The following is a 19,592-nucleotide window of genomic DNA, read 5'->3' on the forward strand; positions in this document are numbered from 1 at the left end:
AATATATCTATACTATATTTTATTATATGTATATCTTTTCAAAAAAAAAAATAAGAAAAATCTAACTAATTCTTAAACCATATTTCCTTTTATTTACATTTTTTGTTTCCTTTTTGCCTCTAAAATTTTTCTGTCCTTTCTTTTTTTTTTCCCCCTATCTTTTTATTCTATTTTATTGAAAATATTTTCCACAAAAAAAAAAATTTTTTTCTTTCTAAAATGCTTTATGGAACGTTCATATTTTGTTTATGACATATTACTAAAGAGTTTTTGTTAATTTAAAAAAATTAGCATATTTCTTTTTTTCCTAATTCTTGAAGAATTCACAGAAAATATAATAAGAAGGAAAAAAATAGGTATATACATGTATGCAAGTATTTTTTTTTTTTTTTTTTGATAGTTTTAGTAAAAATCTTGAAGATTAAAATTTTTGCTTTAATAGATACAAGTTTCTTTTGATGCAAGAAAAATTTAAAATAAGAAATAAAGTACAGTATATATATGTGCATGTACATATATCTATGTTTATATAAGTGTACTTGTTCTTACAAGTATGTTTATATATGTGTACATATACTTGCATGTATGTTTATATATGCATACGTGTAGATATATGTTTCTATATGTATATATATATACATATATACATAAACTACATATATTTGACTTTTACAAAAATTAAACCTTTGGCTAGTTACCCATAGCATTGATATAATCATGAACATTTTTAATTTCCTTAAAATTGTTGAAAAGGGAAAAAAAGCAAAATAGAAATATAGGTATATAAACTTGTGTAAAATGTACTTACAAACATATTTAATTTTTAACTTTTCTTTTGTAACATATACTTAGAGTAACGTCTTAATGTACGCCACGCGTTAGGATTTTCTATTTATTAACATTATTAATCCTATTATTAATTTAACAAACATGTATCTTTTTGTTTATGTTATAATATTTGCTTTTTGCAAAAGAAACAAATTTCAAAAATAAATATCTTCTCTTTAATTTTAAAAAACTTTCATTTTGTTTTGTTTAGTTCCTTTTTTATTCCAAAAAAGTATACATATAACATATATATATAAAGAAAATATGTTAATATATTTTAATTCTTCAAAACAAATGTACATATATATATATATATATACGTACATACATACATATGTGTATATATAACTTAGATTATATAATAGCTTAGAACGATGGAAACACAAGTACGTGTGTTAAAAATATATCATATACCACAATAAAAGGGACATATATGTACATATATATATATATATATATATATATATATATATATATATGACTAAAAAAAAAAGTGTTATGTTATTATTTCTTAATATTTTAAAAACAAAAAAAAAAAAAAAGGCTATAAAACCCCCTTCACATACGTGCATGTGTGCTTATATATATATGTATACCATTAATACTCATAAATGAAACAAATTTCTCAGAATATCAAAAACGCTGTCAAACAATCTGAAAAAAAAAAAAAAAAAAATTTATATTTTTAATACGTACATATTTATAAAAAATACATGGCAACATTATGATAGCATCTATTTTACATTCACTTTGAGTCTTACTTGTTATCGGCGGACTTAACTAAAAAAATTAATTTATTGTCTTCTATTCTGATTTTTATTAAAACTCTATTATTGTTGTAGATACATGAAGTTAGCGCTTCCCTTTTGCTAACTTCAACTACACTGGCACGTAACTTATTCTACAGTATGAACAATAAATATATTAAGTTAAATGAAACATAACGTTAAAAAAAAAAAAAAAATTTAATTATTAAAAAATTAAACAATATAATACAAGCTTAGGAGATGCATAAAAATGTAATTACCTCGATATGTTTAATTATCTGAAATATGTTTAATTTGGACGTGTTCAGAAAAACAGCTTTTTTCTGACTTCCTATATTGTTCCAAAGATTTTTGTCCTATAAAAAAATTAAAATGAAGCATATAAGAGGATATATACATATATATATATATATATATACATATAACATAATATAAAAATAAAATAAACGTGCTTACTCATAAAAAAACAAAACAAAACATAAGCTAAAATGTAAACAAAAAAAAAATGGTAAAAATAAGAAAAATATATTAACTTTTTCAAATCGTGTTAAAAAACTGGGCGCTAATACATACGAGCATAATAATATATGAAGAAAAATAAATGCTCTTTTTTTTTCTTTTTCTCTTTGAACAGCAAAATATGGAAATGTTAAAATGCACGATTACCTCATCTTTACTAGCATTATTCACCTCCGTATAATTTTTCCCTCCAAAAGACTCGTTTAAATCTAGCATATCATAAGAAAAATTTGAATCTCTCATATCTTCATTTTTTTTTAGATTATTTAAACTACTATCCAATAAGCTTCGTGAAGTCATTTTTTTTTGCTCATCTTGATTTATTGATACATCATCCTCTTTTTCAGTCTTTCCCTGGTATCCTCTCTCATCGAATGAGTTTTTTTGTGAATCATTCTTATTGTTGTCACGTTTGAAATTAAAATAATTCCTGTTGGAAAGTAAAGAAACTCTTTTTTTACTCGAATAATTTGAAGAATAATTATTTTTTGATTGAAAAACTGAAGAATTATTTGATATTAGTCCATTAAATAATGCAGCAGCCATTTTTTCTTTTTCCGTCAACTCATTATTTGTTGTTGTTTGATCATTGTTCATATGTGAACCTCTCTGTTTATTGTACACATTATTATCATAACTATTATCTTCATATTTATATTCTTTTAAATTGTGAGAATCTGTATCATCAAACCTTTCATAATTCTGATCGTCGTAGCCATCAATACTATCTAATCTTTTTTCATCTTCTTCTTCATTTAAAGAATAATGATTAGTACCATAATTTCCTCCTTCGTCTTCATCCTCTTCTTCGTCTTCCTCATCATCCTCTTCTTCATCATCATCATCTTCCTCTTCATTCTCATCCCCTCCATCTTCTCCTTCATCTTCATGATAATTGTTATCATAACGATTTTCCTGGTTTTCCTCCCTCAGTTTAGTAAATTTTCCTAATTCTTGTTGCTCTTGGTTATTAGCCACTTCATTTCTATTCGTTTGTCCATAATTATTACGTAGATTATTATTTGTAATACTCTTTTTTTTTTTTTCTTTTTTTTTTTTTTTTTTTTTTTTTTTTTTTTTTTTTTTTTTTTTTTTTTTTCTTGTTGTTACTTTTGCTATTTTTGTTACTATTTTTCCTTTCCACTTCGCACGTTTCTTTCTTCCATTTTTTCGGTCCTACTACATTAAGTTTAAAAGATTTTTCCTTTTCATTCTGCGTAGAAAAATTTTCTATTGTCGAAGCAAGGACAGGAGAATCATACTTATAATTTTTTTGGTATGGATAATTATTATTTGATGTGTGAAATGTATCTACGTTTATTTTATTATTTAATGGTAGTTCATAAGGAGTAAAGTTAAGTACAGGAGCATTATTTTTGGACGACTCAAAATTATTTTCATTTCTTCTTAACTCTTTTGTAATGTAAGATTTTCCACCATTTTCCAAATGTTTTTCTATGAATGGATTTAAGAAAGATAAATTCTCATCAATAGATATTTTTTTTTTATTATTTGTTACACAAAATAAATTTTTCATTAACGTAGGATTATTCAATATTAAATCATACTCATAACATCTTTGTTGCATGTCAGTTATTTGACTGTTTTTGTATTTCTCAATTAATTTCTTTGCTACTACATGATCAGTTATATTATTAAAAGCACATAATTTAAAAATAGCTGTTATTATACATGACTTTACTCTATCTGGGTTATTAAAATTTTTTTCTAGACATTCACATAATAAATCAATAATATCTTCAATTGTGTAATTTTCTAAATCACATAAGTAGCTATATTCACCTAATACCCAGCAAATTATTTGCATTAAAATGAATGGTATGTTTTCATTATTTTCTAACATTCTTACGTATGTGTTTATGGCATATTTCCTCAAGATGTGTACATCATAGTTCATCTTTCTTTTTCCTTTTAATTTTTTTTCATCAGTGCTTTTCCCACTAACATTGGATTCATGATCTATCGTATTATTCTTATCACCTATGTCCTTACCAGCATTATCCATATTATAATTCTTACTTGATGCCCTTTCATTTGTTATAGCATCCACCTTACTATCGTTTCCATCCTTCGCAATATTTGCGCTATTTGCGCCATTTACACTATTTTCATTACTAACTCCATTTCCCCTCTCAAACACGCTAACCGCATTTCTTTCATCACCTTTACTTACGTCATGCTCAACTCCTTCCTCCTTTTTTTCCCCGGTATCCAACAAGTCAACCTTGTTATTTTCCTCTTTTACAATGTTCAAACATTCTATATTTACATTTTCTGTCTTACTATTAATCCCTTCATTTATTTCACTTCTAACCATACCGTCATCTGAATCTGACTCTGCGCATATAGAACTATCTTTCAATAACTTAATTAGTGAATAAGAATAACTTTCATCTAATAATTCACCTACTGATAAAAAGAGGGAATTTATCTTATTGAGAAACCAAATATCATCAGGGGTGTATCTTTCAATAAGTTGTATAGTTTTACAAGCTAAATCATGTTTAAAATGAATGTCAAGAGAATTTTCTATATGAAATAATAGTTTATCTACAATAACTTTCACATTTAATGGATTTGTCATTTGATATAACAAATCTAATGTTTTCATTTTTAACGTTTCATCTTTATCTTCTAAACAGTCTACAACTGCTAACTGATGTTTACTTGCGTACATAGGGTTAATTTTTACAATTAAGGCTAAACCTGTAACCCCTACATATTTAAGATTATGATTATCCGAAGAAATAAATCTTGAAATAGATAAAGATGCTAATTCTAGCAAATTATGAGATGGGTATATAATTGCAATAGTTTTTACACATTCATAAATAATAGCATAACCGACATTAATACCAAAATCTGCTCTCTGCATTGTTTTCTGTAATACTTCATACATTTGTTCTGATAATTTTTTATTCGAAAAACCCAGAATTCTAAAAATGGATAATATTTTTATCTGTATCCATGGTGCAGGTATTCTGTGATAGTCATACTCTTTTGGTAATTTATTTTCACATATTTGTTTAAGTATAGAAACTAAATAAGGAACTAGCTTTATACAATACATCATATGATTCTTTGCAATACATGCAATTAAATTTAATGATGCTCCCATTACTGAAGGATCCACATCGCACAATAATTTTTTTAGATATACATCAATGTCTTTAATTAATAAAGGATCTATTAAATATATTTTGTGTAATAACATACATACTTTTTTCCGTATTAATTCATTTTTATGATTTAACAAATTTTTAATAATAGGAAAAATTGCTGGTATCATTTCACTGTTCAATAATTTACATACACAATTTAATGCTGCCCAAATCTCTAAATGATTATCGCTCTTTAAATCTTTCTGAATAGTGTTAATTAATAGCAACATCAATTCATGATCTTTGTTCAAAAACAAATTACATGATAGATAGCCTGTTCTTTTGCATAATATATTTTTCTCGTGTGCTAGTTTTACTGCATGGATATAGGCAAACGACGCATCATGTCCGAGCATTTCGATATAAATAGCCCTAATCAAATATTCCTTTATCTGTTTCTAAAAGGTGAATAAAAAAAGGGTACGCACATGTGGACACATGTACATTATGTACACATATATATATGTATATATATACATAAAAATATACGCATATATATATATATATATATATATATATATATATACATCGCTCTATCAACACTCTCATATATGCAAAGTAGAAAGTTCGTCATTTACAACCGATTGAGGTAAAAAATTAAACATACAGGCATTTATAAAATACCCATGGTCCTTTTCTCATTATTTAGCTCTTCCTCATAAGCATATTAGTGTACATTCGTACGTGTGCAAGTACATATGCTCATGTATATTCAAACTTACTACTGTTGCATTAGGGTCGGCAAACCTTGACTTAAGCAAAACGATTTCATTGCATATAATCCGATCTTCCTCCTTTAAAAAAATGAACAATAAAATGGGGTAAAAATTTTCATAAAAAAAGAAAAAGAAAAAGGGAAAAAACAAAAGAAAAAAGGAAAAAAGAAGATAATTAACTAAAACGTTGCGTTTACTTGTTTCGAAGGAGCTTCTCCTATTGATTTTGCTAAATCAAAAAACTCCTTTGATAAACATGATCCACCTAGTCCAAGCATTTTATATTCATTTAATTTATCTTGCTGTCTTTATATTTATCTATCTATATCTGTATACATATGTATAATATCTATTTATCTCTTTTCTTTCTTGCCCCCTATTATAATACATTACCTTAAATTTGATGTGATTTATTGAATAGGCTAAGCAATATAAAATGTACTTCTAAAACAACTTTATAATAAGAAACAAAAAAAGGAGTAATTGTGACAACTAAAAAATGAAAATAATGAGCATTTAAAATATTAAGGATAGCCAAAAATGTACAAATATAATTGTTACATCATTTTTACATTTAAAAGTTCTATTTAAAATTTAGAACTGCAAAACTAGTCAAAATGAGCTTTCCTGTGTTATTAAGGCAAGTATACACATACCCATATATATATACATATATACGTGTATATATAAAAGCATATGTATATATTTATATATAGAGATATGTCAGTGCTTAAATATAAATGTGTATACAATAAATAAGAGCTACCATACGAATGAACATGCATTTTGGGACAATCTTATGTGCAGGCGTAAACACATGTACAATAATAAATACATATATGCATAAGAATAAATATATGTATACTAAAGCATAAACGATTGTATGCATATTGATTTAATACATGTATACACAAGAATAAATTTATAAATATAGAATCATAAATTCACATATAAATGTACATAAGTAATGTATTTGTAAATGTTACTTTACAATAATATACAAATTTTAAAATTAATTAAAAAATAAATATACGTATTAGTGCAAGAAGAAATAGGAATATTATATAATGGTAAAAAATTGCACACTTTTTGAATAAAATTAAAGCTTCAAATAAAATAATAAAATTTATGTCAAAATTTGTTCGAGAATAATAATTGAAAAAAAAAAAAAAAAAAAAGTGTTATACTTATTCGTTTGTATGTATATATTTATGGTACCTATGAGTGAAATAACATGTTCTTAAAATTATTCATAAATTAAAAAAACATATTCGAAAAAATTAAAATACATTGTAAAAAAAACAAAAAAAATTAAAATTATAAACATTTTTTGGTGTTCATGTTTTGTAATAATAAGATTTATATAAAGATTATAAAAATTGATAGCTTGTTATATTGTTGTAATTAATATTACATATACATTTTGTGAAAATTTAAAAAAGAACAGTAGTAATGTTTAATTTCTTGTTTATCTTTTCCTTCGTTCAAGAAAAAAATTTTACGTTTAGTGAATACAGAAAAAAAAAAAATAAAACAAATAAATAAAAATTAAAATAAAAAAAGTTAAATATATATGTACAAAAAGAGCAACTAACAATTATAGTGCTTCAGAATTTTGATAACAAAAAATTTGAAATAGAAAACGTATAAAACGCTGTTATTTGCAACGATTTTAATTTTATCCTTTTTGCATAACAAATATAAAATTTAGCACATTTTATCTAGGTAGAAAGTTAAAATTATAATATAAGAATTATTTTAAAAATTTAATATCTAGACAGCTTAGACTTAAAACTTTTCATTCGTATTGGTTTGAGCAGTAGTACGAGGGTTTCTTAAAATACAAATAGAGTGAAAAGAAATAATAATTTCCCCCTGTTTTATGGTTACTCTTCCTTTTAACTATGATGGATGTGCACTTAAATAATAAAACAAGTAGACAAAATAAAACAAAGTAAAACGAAATAGAACGAAATAAAATGCGCATATGAAGATATTAAATTGTAAACCATTTTATCATTTTACGAAGGGAAAAAAAACTCATTTTTAATTAAAGGAATGTTAAGAAAAATCCTATGTATCATTTATGATAGAAAAAATAGTTCCTTACAACTTTCCTCTAATTTTATTAATATACATATACATATCCTCAAACAGTATTGTACATGTGCTAAATATAAATATGATGTTATCACCACAAGCATTTTGCCGCAAAGTTCATGAATATAGTAGTACTTAGTCGTCACAAGTACAATGAAATTCTACCTTAAAATGTTCCTTAAAATTATATCATCTTAAAAATATCCCTATTTCAAATGAATAAAATCATTCAGTAGTTCAATCTTTTCATAGATAATTAAGAATATTAATTAAGTTAAAGAGAATACACACCTATCAATCCTTCTTCTTCTACTTTATTGTTAAACCTTATTTACACTGAGTTTACTGTTTTTCATAAAAGGAAGCTCTTTGTTTTTGCTCATATTATGTTATGTTTTTTTTTTTTTTTTTTTTTTTTGTATTTTTTTTTTTTTTTTTCCTTCCATTTTCAATGTTGTGTAGGTACATAATTTCGAGTTTCCCTTTTTTATTTACACCATTAATTTAGCATAATAGTAGAATTAAGTAAAAGTATAATTTCTACATATTCCAACGAAATGTCGTAAATATAGTCCTAATTTACAAGTTAATTTTTGTTCTAAAAATGCATTTAACAAAACATGCCTAAATTTCGTTGTTGTAAGCGTTTATAAGGTCATATATTTCTTACGTATATGCCCATAAAAAATATACATATGTATGCAAATCCATTATCAGCATTTTTGTACTTAACGCAAACTTTTTGTCTTTTTTTTGTTTTTCCTATTTTTCTTTTTTTGCCTCTTCTTTCAAACTCTTCGTGCCAATAATGTATTCGATAAAATTATTTGTTTCCATTTGTCTGTGTAACATCCTCTTAAGCAGCAGCATCCCTATACTGTTTAACAAAAATCTTGACAAGTGGACAAGAGAACTTTTAAAAGTTTCTAAAAGTGAATATAACAACTTAAATGAAATAAATGAGCTCACTGATAGAAAATTTTGTGGTAAATCCCTTAATCACTTAGCAGGATTAATATTAGACCAATCGGATAGAGAAGCAAAATTAATTATTGAAGGATCTATTACATCCAATAAATTAATATTTAAATTAGGAAATATAAAAGAAAAAGAAATAAACATAAGTGATATAACATTACCAATAGAAACTTTATCAAATAAATGTATCAACATACGACAACTTAAAGACAATATCGATTCTACAATATTGTGTTTGGCTAGTAAAGTTCTCAGAAATTTTTGGGTTAATTCTATAACGGACGCCGTCCTATGTAAACTAACAAAAAGTAAAGGAAAATTGCCCCAATTTAATTATGCAATAGATAATGATGAAAAGAGCATCGATGAGAAAGAACTGGAAGAGAAAGAGCAAGAGGATGAAGAACTAAGCAGTAAAGCACATGTAAAAGAAAATGAAAAAGATCAAGTAAAAAAAAAAATTATTAATGAAGAATTTGATGAAGAGCAAGAAAACAAGCAAAAAGGTCTAAAATTGCGTATAGCCAAAAGTAAATTTGGTCAACCAAATATAAAAATCAATGGGAAAAATATAGAAGATATTAAAAAAGAGGGGTAATAAAAAAAAAAAAAAGGTCGAAGGACGTGTACGCAGATGTCCATACATAAATATATATATGTATATAACAACAAGTCCGTGTTAAATATGACCATAATTATTGTGTCCATTTCTGCGATATTGTAATGATCACTGCACAATTTTTAACTTTAGGTCTGAAAAGGAAAAAAATAAACTAGAAAATTAGAACGCCGATGAATCCATTGAAACTATGGGAAATAACGATAATGAAGCAGACATTGAAGATTTAGAATAGTCAGAAATTACCGGTAATTTTTCTTTCATTGTGATGTATAACTACAAATTATATAGACGTATGTTTGTATACATATATATTTATACAAACTGAGCGCATGGGTATCCACTTATTGTACATACGTGTATCGTTTAGAATATACCTTTATTCCAATGGTCAACGGAAACGACTCTATTATAAGTGAAACTTCACCATAGTTGATGCTTTCATACGTGAACAAACGAACCTTATCTTCATATACCTTTTAAATTTACGTATATTTTATTAGTTCGATTTTTGCAAAGATTTGATCTTATTAAATGCCCCTCTTTACACATTATGTCGCTATTATTCTTTTGTTTTTATATGTAATGCCATATGCTATTTGCAATTTTTTTTTCTTTTTTTTTTTTGTAGCTCTTTGAAAATGGCAATTTTTTTAATATCAAAAATGTTTTGCCTTTGTATAGAGGCCTCCTTTTTTGTTTGAAAATATTTACAAATATTTATAAGGACTTACAAGTATCTTCTCTCCCCTTCCCTTTTTTTTTTTTTTTTTTCTGTTTGGTTGTCTCCATCTTCATCTACATTTCCATCACCTTCCCCTTTTCTTTCACGTATATAACTAAGTCCCCTATAAGTTAAGAGCATTGTAATATTCTCTTATTTGCTCATCAGTAACATATTCAAATACAATTCTAACAAATTTGTAGAAACCAAAAGGCGACAAATATTCATTATTAATAGATGAGCAGTTTCCAATACAAGTTATAGGACTAGAGCATGAATGGCACACTCCTACTTTAGATGTGTTAATAAAAAAGGTTTGCTCATTTTTTGCACATCTGCTTGTTAATAAAATATTCTTATTTAACATATTCTGAAAATTATAACCAGAACTGTGAAATTTCCCATAACATTTTTTATGCTTTAACATATAAGGGTTAATTTTATTGTTCCCATTTCTGTTATAATTTTTTTTATTATTTGAAAAACTCCTCTCTAGAGAGAGTTCCTTTGGAGTAGAATTCTCCTTTAGGCTTATGTTAATTATATTTTCATTTTTTTCTCCTCTAAATTTTTTCTTATTTTTGAATTTATTATAACTCCCCTGTTGGCATAAAAAACCGCACCCTGAATTTGAGAAATTTGATAAATGTTCCAAATTTGTTAAAACACCTAGAGACAAATCGGAGCCATCAATAACGATATGAGAGCTTCCATTTTGTCCTCCTAACAAACAATGATAACTTGACTCATTTACATAGGATAGATTTATTACTGTGAAAATAGTCCAGTTTTCAGGTAATAATACATAATTATTTAAGTATATGCTCAAATTATTAACTTGGTCTTTAATGCTATTAAAAAAATATAATCTTCTATTCTTCATAGAGTTAAGGGATACAGAAAAATAATAACGTTTGCTTTCATAATAGGGATATATATGCACATCATAATTTTCTGTGATATCAAAATGAACGTAGTCCGCATTGTTCAAATGATTTGCTGATATGGATGAATCGCTTACCAAAGTGATAGAGTCATTTTTTAACTCATTTGTAATCAAATTAGCAAAAAAAGAAGATAAATAAAAATAATAATAGGAATATGTAAAATTATAACATGAAGGAGAAATGGTGTATTCATACAATATATCATTCATTGAAAGAGGCTTATTAGAAACTTGTATGAAACAAATATATGGAAAAGGGTTTATAAATAGACTACTATTACCAATGTACTTTATATTATCAAAAGAACAAAATTTATGATATCCCTTAAAGCCCCCATTTATGAAATAAAATTGACCTTTTAAAGTCCCAACAACACTCAAATAATACCATCCTTTATTCAATTTTTTAATACTATAACCAGATGAATGATAATTTATATATCCTTTCTTCTCTTTATTATAATTCTCAATACAACCTAAAATTAAATCATCATTAAATATACAAACATGTGTATCATTTTCTCCACTTATCAAAGAGGAAAAGGAAATATTTTTTTCTATAGGAAAAAATACCCATGCAGATATGGTATAACCGCACGGTTTGATCAACTCATTATATATAGACAAAGATGGATATAAAACTAAATTATAAAAACTAGACATATCACATGCAAATGATAAATTATCCGAAAAAACATTTATTCCATAAATTTTAGGTAGATCTCCTTTCCTACTTATTTTTTTGAAATAGATATCATAACCATATTCATCCCTATCATAAATAAGATTTATTTTGGAATGGTTATTCTTATCTTTCTTTTTTTCACCTTTCTTTTCATTAGAATTATTTGCATTTTTAATTTTATTTCCCTTCTTCAAATGCAATACGGGGGTGGTGACCTCTCCAAATTTGCACTCATCTTTCTTTCCAGCCTCACAAAATAGGATATTACGACCATACAAATTATTTTCTGCCATACTATATTTGGTAAAAAATTTTAACTGATAAACCTTAAATTTGTACTTCGAGTCATTTGCTAGTGGTATCACTCTAGTATTATTCTTCTGTGATTGCGCAAAATACATAAAAAATATATTTTCGATCATAAATTCGTTTCTAATATCTATACCTTCTATAATAGTATTGTCTATTTCCATGTTTATATTGTCACCTATCATTTCTTTACATTTTATATTTTTTATTAATTTGTATCTTCTTTTTATTTCCTCTTTATTTAAAAACTCATATATTTTAAAAGAGGAACATAATCCTATATTATTATTTCCAAAACAAGAATTACCAAATATGCTTACCTCAAAATTTTTCTCTAAATCTAGTACTTCATATGAAATTCTGCTTAAGTATTTTCCATTAATATAATAAATTAAACCATTAGGACATTTTGTTAAATTTAGTAAATTCCATTTATTTTTTTTTATTATTTTGTTGAGTTTTCCCCATTTTTTCGTTTTCTCGCTTTCTATGTAAATACCACCACAATTACTACAGTTAACGTAGTTAATACAGTTTTTCTCACATCTGCCCCTCCTTATGCCCATTTTCTTTTCTATATCATAATCATTTCTATAATTCCTACTTAACCTTTCCATCTGCGTGATATGTACTTCTATATTTTCAATTTTTTCATTTTTCCTATCAATAACGAATAGGGAATTCCCTGATTTATCCGAAAAAACAAAATTTTTGTATTTTACATTATCTATTTTCGCATCTAAATATAGCCATAATTCTACAGTACATTCCTTAGGTAAAATAATTGATGGGTTTATAATGACTAATGAATTTTTATCATAAAAATTTATACCCTTTAAATCACCTGTAATACCAGCATTACACCTATAACTGTTATGTGTGAATATGACAAATTTCCCACCCTTCACATGTTCATAATTCATGTAGTTATACATATTTTTATTTAAAAATTGCATGTAATTTATGCTTAGCAGGTCATTTTCTTCGCTTTTATAATTTATGTTACTCCTTTCATCTATTTCTATGTCTCCCTTTTTTTTAATTTTTGATTCCATATTTTGTAACTTCCTTAAAGATGTTCCACTTATCGAAATAACTGAACCGTAGTTGTCCATCTGAAAATAGTTTATTTTCTGTTCATAATTTTTTATAATATAATGATCAATATATTCCCCTCCCATATTTTCATATAAGGTAATAAAATCTCTTTTTTTTTGTTCCATCAGTTTTAGCTCATCAATATCTAGACATCCAAGACAACATTTTTCTATAAAAACAGGTGAAGCATTACAAAAAAATTTTAAAAATTCTTCCTTCTTTTTTTCTTTTTCTCTTTTTCTTCTTTTTTCCTCTATCTCTTTTACATTAGTATCTACTTGTGCAAAATCGGTTAAGTCTTTAACATTTAAACAATCCCCTTCTTCCTGCGTTAAATTTGTTAAGTAATTTTTGGATTTACTATTCAACCGTTCAAATGCATGATAAAAATCGATGTCTAAAACGTTCCTATTTATATAATCAGGTATATTAAAAGTGATACCAGTGTCTTTATTCTCGTATTGTGTGACTCTGTCCAATATTTTATCATTTGCAAATATATCACTATATGATTTATTATATTTTTCCAAATATTCAAAATATCTTTTCATATAAAAATTGTTACTTATATTATATCCCCACAAATTTACTATATTAGTGCATATATATTTCTCGCATGTATATTTATAATGTATGTTGAAATACAATTCGCTGACATCCACTAATAAACAGTGAAGGAATATTCTGCACAACTCAGCAGAGTATATGTGACTGACGTCAAAGAAGAATCCATCTTTCTTTGTATTGCCTATTCCCTTAACACCTAAAAATGGTTTATATGTACAATATGTTTGATATGCATTATATTATATGTAGAGCATCGTGATATATATATAACATATTATGCTATATATAACGTATCACGCTAACTGTGGCGCATAACATTTCATAATATTTCTATATTTTTCTTACCCCCTTTTTTTCTACTATTCAGCAACTGCATAATCATAAGGTTCAGTTCGCCATTTAATAGTAACCCCTCTAGGTCGTTCATCAGGTTTTCCTTTTTCATAGCCGTACACCAGTCGTCATATGAACTATTTTCCAAAGATGAAATTGGAAAGTCTGTGTTATTCATCCTATGCACTCTCAATTGTTCATCTTTTACGTTTGAGTTTTTATCCTCATCATTATTTCCACACAATCTTTCTCTACAAATAGTGAAGTCCTGCGTTCCACAATCCACAAAATTAAAATTTTTTTTTGTTCTTTCTGAATAATCATAATAATAATTATCACTGAAAGAACGATCACTTAAAGTAAGTGCTCTTCTATGATTTATGTTTCTCGTCATATTGTATAAATCGCTGTGTGGAAAATTAAAACTAGCCAAATAATGATCCATTGCATTCTTAAAATATCTACATTTATTTAAGACATTTGAAATATGAAATAAAATAGTTGACAAATTATAGTTTATATCTCCTAAGTTACAATAACTTAAAATACTCATTCCCCATGCAAAAATGATTAAAGACTCATAATCCATATGTTGCATTTTTTTCTTCTTCTTCAAGATGTTCAAAAATTTGTCCTTGCATTTGAGAAAATTTTTTAAAATGAAAGAAATATTTTTTATTTCATCAAAATGATTCTGATTCAACACTTTTAAACACTCTTCTAGGTTCAGATTTGGAAACCTCTTCTCTAATGTTAAACTTATGAACATGGCTAGACATTTTTCAGGCTCATCAGACAAATCAATAACATTATATAAAAAAAAAATCCACGTTTTCGAAATATTAAATAATTTATATCTTTTCACGTATTTCTTTTTTTTATTATTATTTTTTTTGGGGGGGGTTTCCTTATCAATATCAACTGTCGACTTATTAACTGTTTTTGAAAAACGGTTCATGTAATTTCTACTACTTTTTAAAATGTTGTTAATTAATTTTATGCTTCTTTTCTCGTTTTTCAGCACAAACTGTTCTTCTATTTCATCATTTCGTAATTTCAAATCATTTAAATTTTTACAACTTTTATTTTCCAATATAGCTATTTTCGGGTTTCTTGAAATGGACTTCTTAATACAGGTCATTTTTTCCAGCAGCTTTTTAATTCTGCTTATATTTTTTCTAGCAACGTTTTTTATATCTTCTTTGACGCATTTTAGAAGCAATAAAAAAAATGTTACATAAATTATACAATTGCATATTATTGAAATAAGAGTTATAATACCATGAAAACCGCTTAGGTGCACGTAACTTGAAATGGTATAATAAGACAATAAAACAGTAATATGTATGAACATGGAAAAGTAATACACAAATTTATCTATTTTTTTTTTCTTTATTAATTCAGTTACAACATTTGCTACTTTGCATTTGCTAAATATGTTGGTATTACAATGTCGTGTTTTTCTTCCACTACTTCCATTTCTGCTGTTATTGTCAAGTTGCTTACTTTTGTCAAATATAGAATCGTTACTGTCACTGGAGCCTTCTCTACTTTCTTCCTTCACATCAACTTCAACCTTTTCGTTATTCTCTTCATGTAGTATCATTTCAAAGGTTCGAACTTCTTCCGACAAAGGCCTCTTTTTTCCTCCATCATATCTGTTGTCATTTTGAGTGTTTCCATTTTTTATGTTTCCACTTTGAATATGGTAACTTTCTGACCTATTATCTCCCTTATTATGTACATTTCTTCCACTTTCATCATATTTTCTTTTTTTTTCATAATAGGTGAATCTACTTGTTTTATGTAAAATATAACCATGCTCATAATTTTGTTCCAACTCTTGTGTAGGGCCCCAATCGTATATATATAAATAAATAATTACAATGTAAAGTAAAAACGATACAGTAGTTATAATATATTGAGCTGTGTGGATGTTAGTATTGTAGATACCATTTTTACAATTATAAATTAAAGAAGAATTTACATTATTCAGAAAACGCTTGTGAAATAAAACTAGAAATAATAGCAAGAAAAAATCATCTGCTCCATGAAGGGCATATGTTACGCTAGAATGTATTAACAGTGCTTTATCTAAAATGGTAGAATTCTTTCTTTTTTTCATACTTTTCTTTAATAATAATATAAAATATTTAGAAAATTTTATAAACGTATTATATATTACTATTATCCAAATTTTTAAATAGTTTTTACTCCTCAGTTCTGAACATTTTAATGAATCATCAATTATGATAAAACTTGCTCGTCTATGTTCATCATAATTACACAAATAAAAAAAAATGCATAATCTTATTGTTTCGAAATATAAAAAATCATGATATAGTATAAAGAAACGAAAAAAACATTTACCAAACCCTTCTGTAATAATTATATCATGTATGTCTATAAAGTCACGTGCATTTTTATTTTTTGTTCTGGAATAACTTAAGTGTGATTTATGAAAAGTGTTTGAAAGATTTTCATTTTTAATTAAACCGCTGGCTATTTCATTTTCTGAAATGAGTTTTTTTCCCTTAGAGCTAGTTGTACTGTTATTTAGTCTGACTTTGATTTTTTCTGAAAAAGAAGAAGGAAAGGGGTACCTTTAGTGAACATGTATCTGCGCATAAGTACCTCTACCAATGTAGTTGTATCTCTATGTGTATCTCTATGTATGTACGTAAACATATACATATATATATGTTTATGAATGCATTTCCGCTGCGTATACTGCACAACCTTAGGAGGAAGCGCTTAAACATGCTATGTTTTAAAATACAACAAATGACAATTAAAAAGTAAAAAACAAAACAAAAAAAGAAATATGATACTAATTATAAAATTATTATGTAGATGTATGCAACTATTTTTATTTTACTTCTATGATAGGGGCTTAATTTTATTTATGCATTTTTTTTTTTTTTTTCCTTTTATTACTTATATAAAGATAAAGGGAAAATGTACAAAGCAGGGAAAATACTACATATAACGGAGGTAAAAATAATAAAAAATTAACCTTCTTTATAATTCTTTCACTGTTTGTTCCTTTCTAAAATAAACAGAAACAAGTTTTAAATATATAAGACGTGAGATATATTACGCAATGAAGAACCGTGGTGTGATCTTATGTTCTATTTTGCGCAAGTTATTGCAATATTTTGTTCTATCTAATTCTTTTACACACTTTTTATAGTATTTTACGGTAATTATGCAGTCCAAAATTTCATTAAGTGGTATGCCAATGGTAAAAAAATAAAATACATTTGCTATATAGTGGTCGTAATTTGAATTAACGTATCTAAATTTGCAAGAGGAAGGAACAAAAAAAAAAAGTTATTACAACATAAAGGTACAAGTTTACACAGAAGGGTAAAAAATATTTAGAAAAAATACAGGGATATTTATTGATTACATGGGATACTGTTCTAACCTTAGAAGGGAAATGTAGTGAGTGTATTTGATAAACATTTTTATTAGTATCATTTGTCTCGTATTGTTTAAACATAAAACTGTTAAGATATTTATAAAAAATATCAGTAGGAAAAAATAAAGAGTTACTAAATAGGTTGGTAAATGGCAAAGAATACAAGGACTGTTCTGCGGAGATATAAAGTCGTATCTGTAATTTTCCTCACACTGTAATTTTAAAGTGTTTATATATAGAGATAAATGTAGTTATGTATAAGTTAAAAACTCTTAATAATATATATATATATATATATTTATTTATTTATTCATGCACACATGCTGAATTGACGAACGGATGAAAATTATGTTTTAAAGCACAAAATATTAGACATAATTTTTTATATTTTTATTTTTCGTACAATTTTACACTGTATTAATTTATTCCCTTCTGAACAACTTCTCTTTTCCTTGAAATTTAAGCATACCCCTTTTTTGAAACACAAGATCTGATAATTGTATATCTCTTCATGTTTCATTTCATTACATAATTCTACATATTCTTCATTTTTTTCTTTCATGCACATGTTTTTAAACGACCAAATATTTTCATTATCATCACAGAATTCTAGGACATTGCATTTTATGCATTTCCTTGAGAGAGTGTTTAATTTGTAACCTTAAAAAAAAAAAAATAAAATAAAATAAAAGTAAAAAGTAAAAAGAAAAAAGAAAAAAAGAAAAAGAAAAAGAAAAAAATTTATTAAAATTATTATACATTCTTCACTGTCCTAATTTCACTATCAAGAATTAATTTTTTTAACAACTCCGTAATTTATTTTTTCCCTCTTTAACCTTTATTACATATGCATTCTAATTCGGATTGTGACCCCACAGCATTTGTAGCTAAGTGAACAAATATATATGTAGATACGTATTTACATATACATGCTTAAGAGTGTATATGTGGACTAATTTTGTGTTAATATATATTCTATTATTATCTATTCTTCAAAATATTTTAATCTTTTTTTACTAGATCCGTTGGGACAGTTTCGACAAACCACAGACCCCAGTTTGTCGCTAAATGTGCCTAGAGGACAAGGCAAACATACATTGTTCACTCTCGAAAAATTATAAAACCCTTTTTTACACTGTTCACATTTAAAGTCCTTCAATTTAAAATTGAAAATATGTGAATATATATAAGCGCATGCACATACAAGTGAACATGTAAACAAATGAATTTAGAAATGGGTACACACACAGGCATACCATTTGGGTATATAAACCCCTCCCCACACATATATATATAGCTATATGTATAGATATATAGATATGTGTTTATTTTTTGTCCTTTTCTATTATACGTAGGTAAGCATCTCTCCAGCTCTGCACTTCAAGAAAAAAAGAAAAGAAAATAGAATACCATAAGGACATTGTTAGTATAAGATAATCATTTTAAAAGTGTTTTTAGTTTTCTTTTTTTTTTTTTTTTTTGTTTCATAAAAGATTTTCATGTTTGTATTTATGTTTATGCGATACCATAACATTCAAAAACCTAATTTTTCTTTTCACATTTAGCCCGCTGAAAGAGCCATCCAGATTTTTATTTTTTCTTATAAGCAAAAGGATTATTAATATAAAAAAATTTGTTCTATTTATAGAAAAATTATTCATTTTTTTTTAAAACAATTTTTTTATTAACAAAAAAAGAAGGAAAAACAGGAAGTTAACAAGTTTAATAACATAAATAGTTACTTTTAAGAATATTTCTTTTTTCCCCCTTTTAATTAAGTCTTATAGGTACTTAACC

General features: G+C 25.9%; 2 protein-coding genes and 1 pseudogene across 3 annotated transcripts; 1 reads left to right on the forward strand and 2 right to left on the reverse strand.

The window, feature by feature from the left end:
- Window positions 1–1,433: 1,433 nt before the first annotated feature.
- Window positions 1,434–6,290, reverse strand: MKS88_001830 (AP-4 complex subunit epsilon; the record flags this gene model as incomplete). The annotated part of the gene is made up of 7 exons (XM_067214793.1): window positions 1,434–1,482; window positions 1,590–1,729; window positions 1,856–1,951; window positions 2,262–3,091; window positions 3,225–5,694; window positions 6,019–6,090; window positions 6,210–6,290. 7 exons carry the CDS (start codon window positions 6,288–6,290, stop codon window positions 1,434–1,436), a joined length of 3,738 nt encoding a protein of 1,245 aa, XP_067074135.1.
- A 2,630-nt stretch (window positions 6,291–8,920) lies between these two features.
- MKS88_001831 (PH domain-containing protein) lies at window positions 8,921–9,875 on the forward strand (the record flags this gene model as incomplete). Its single annotated transcript, XM_067214794.1, has 2 exons — window positions 8,921–9,684; window positions 9,842–9,875. The coding sequence occupies 2 exons, from the start codon at window positions 8,921–8,923 to the stop codon at window positions 9,873–9,875; spliced, it is 798 nt and encodes a 265-aa protein (XP_067074136.1).
- Window positions 9,876–10,557: 682 nt separating this feature from the next.
- On the reverse strand, window positions 10,558–19,054 carry MKS88_001832 (annotated as a pseudogene). Its single transcript has 8 exons — window positions 19,052–19,054; window positions 18,813–18,948; window positions 18,199–18,455; window positions 17,802–18,007; window positions 17,573–17,669; window positions 17,336–17,420; window positions 14,384–16,948; window positions 10,561–14,234 (listed from the first exon to the last, which is right to left on the reverse strand). Coding segments are annotated over exons 1-8 (7,023 nt in total).
- Window positions 19,055–19,592: the final 538 nt, after the last annotated feature.

This window comes from Plasmodium brasilianum, chromosome 7, assembly GCF_023973825.1.
Source record: "Plasmodium brasilianum strain Bolivian I chromosome 7, whole genome shotgun sequence".
Classification (NCBI taxonomy): domain Eukaryota; phylum Apicomplexa; class Aconoidasida; order Haemosporida; family Plasmodiidae; genus Plasmodium; species Plasmodium brasilianum.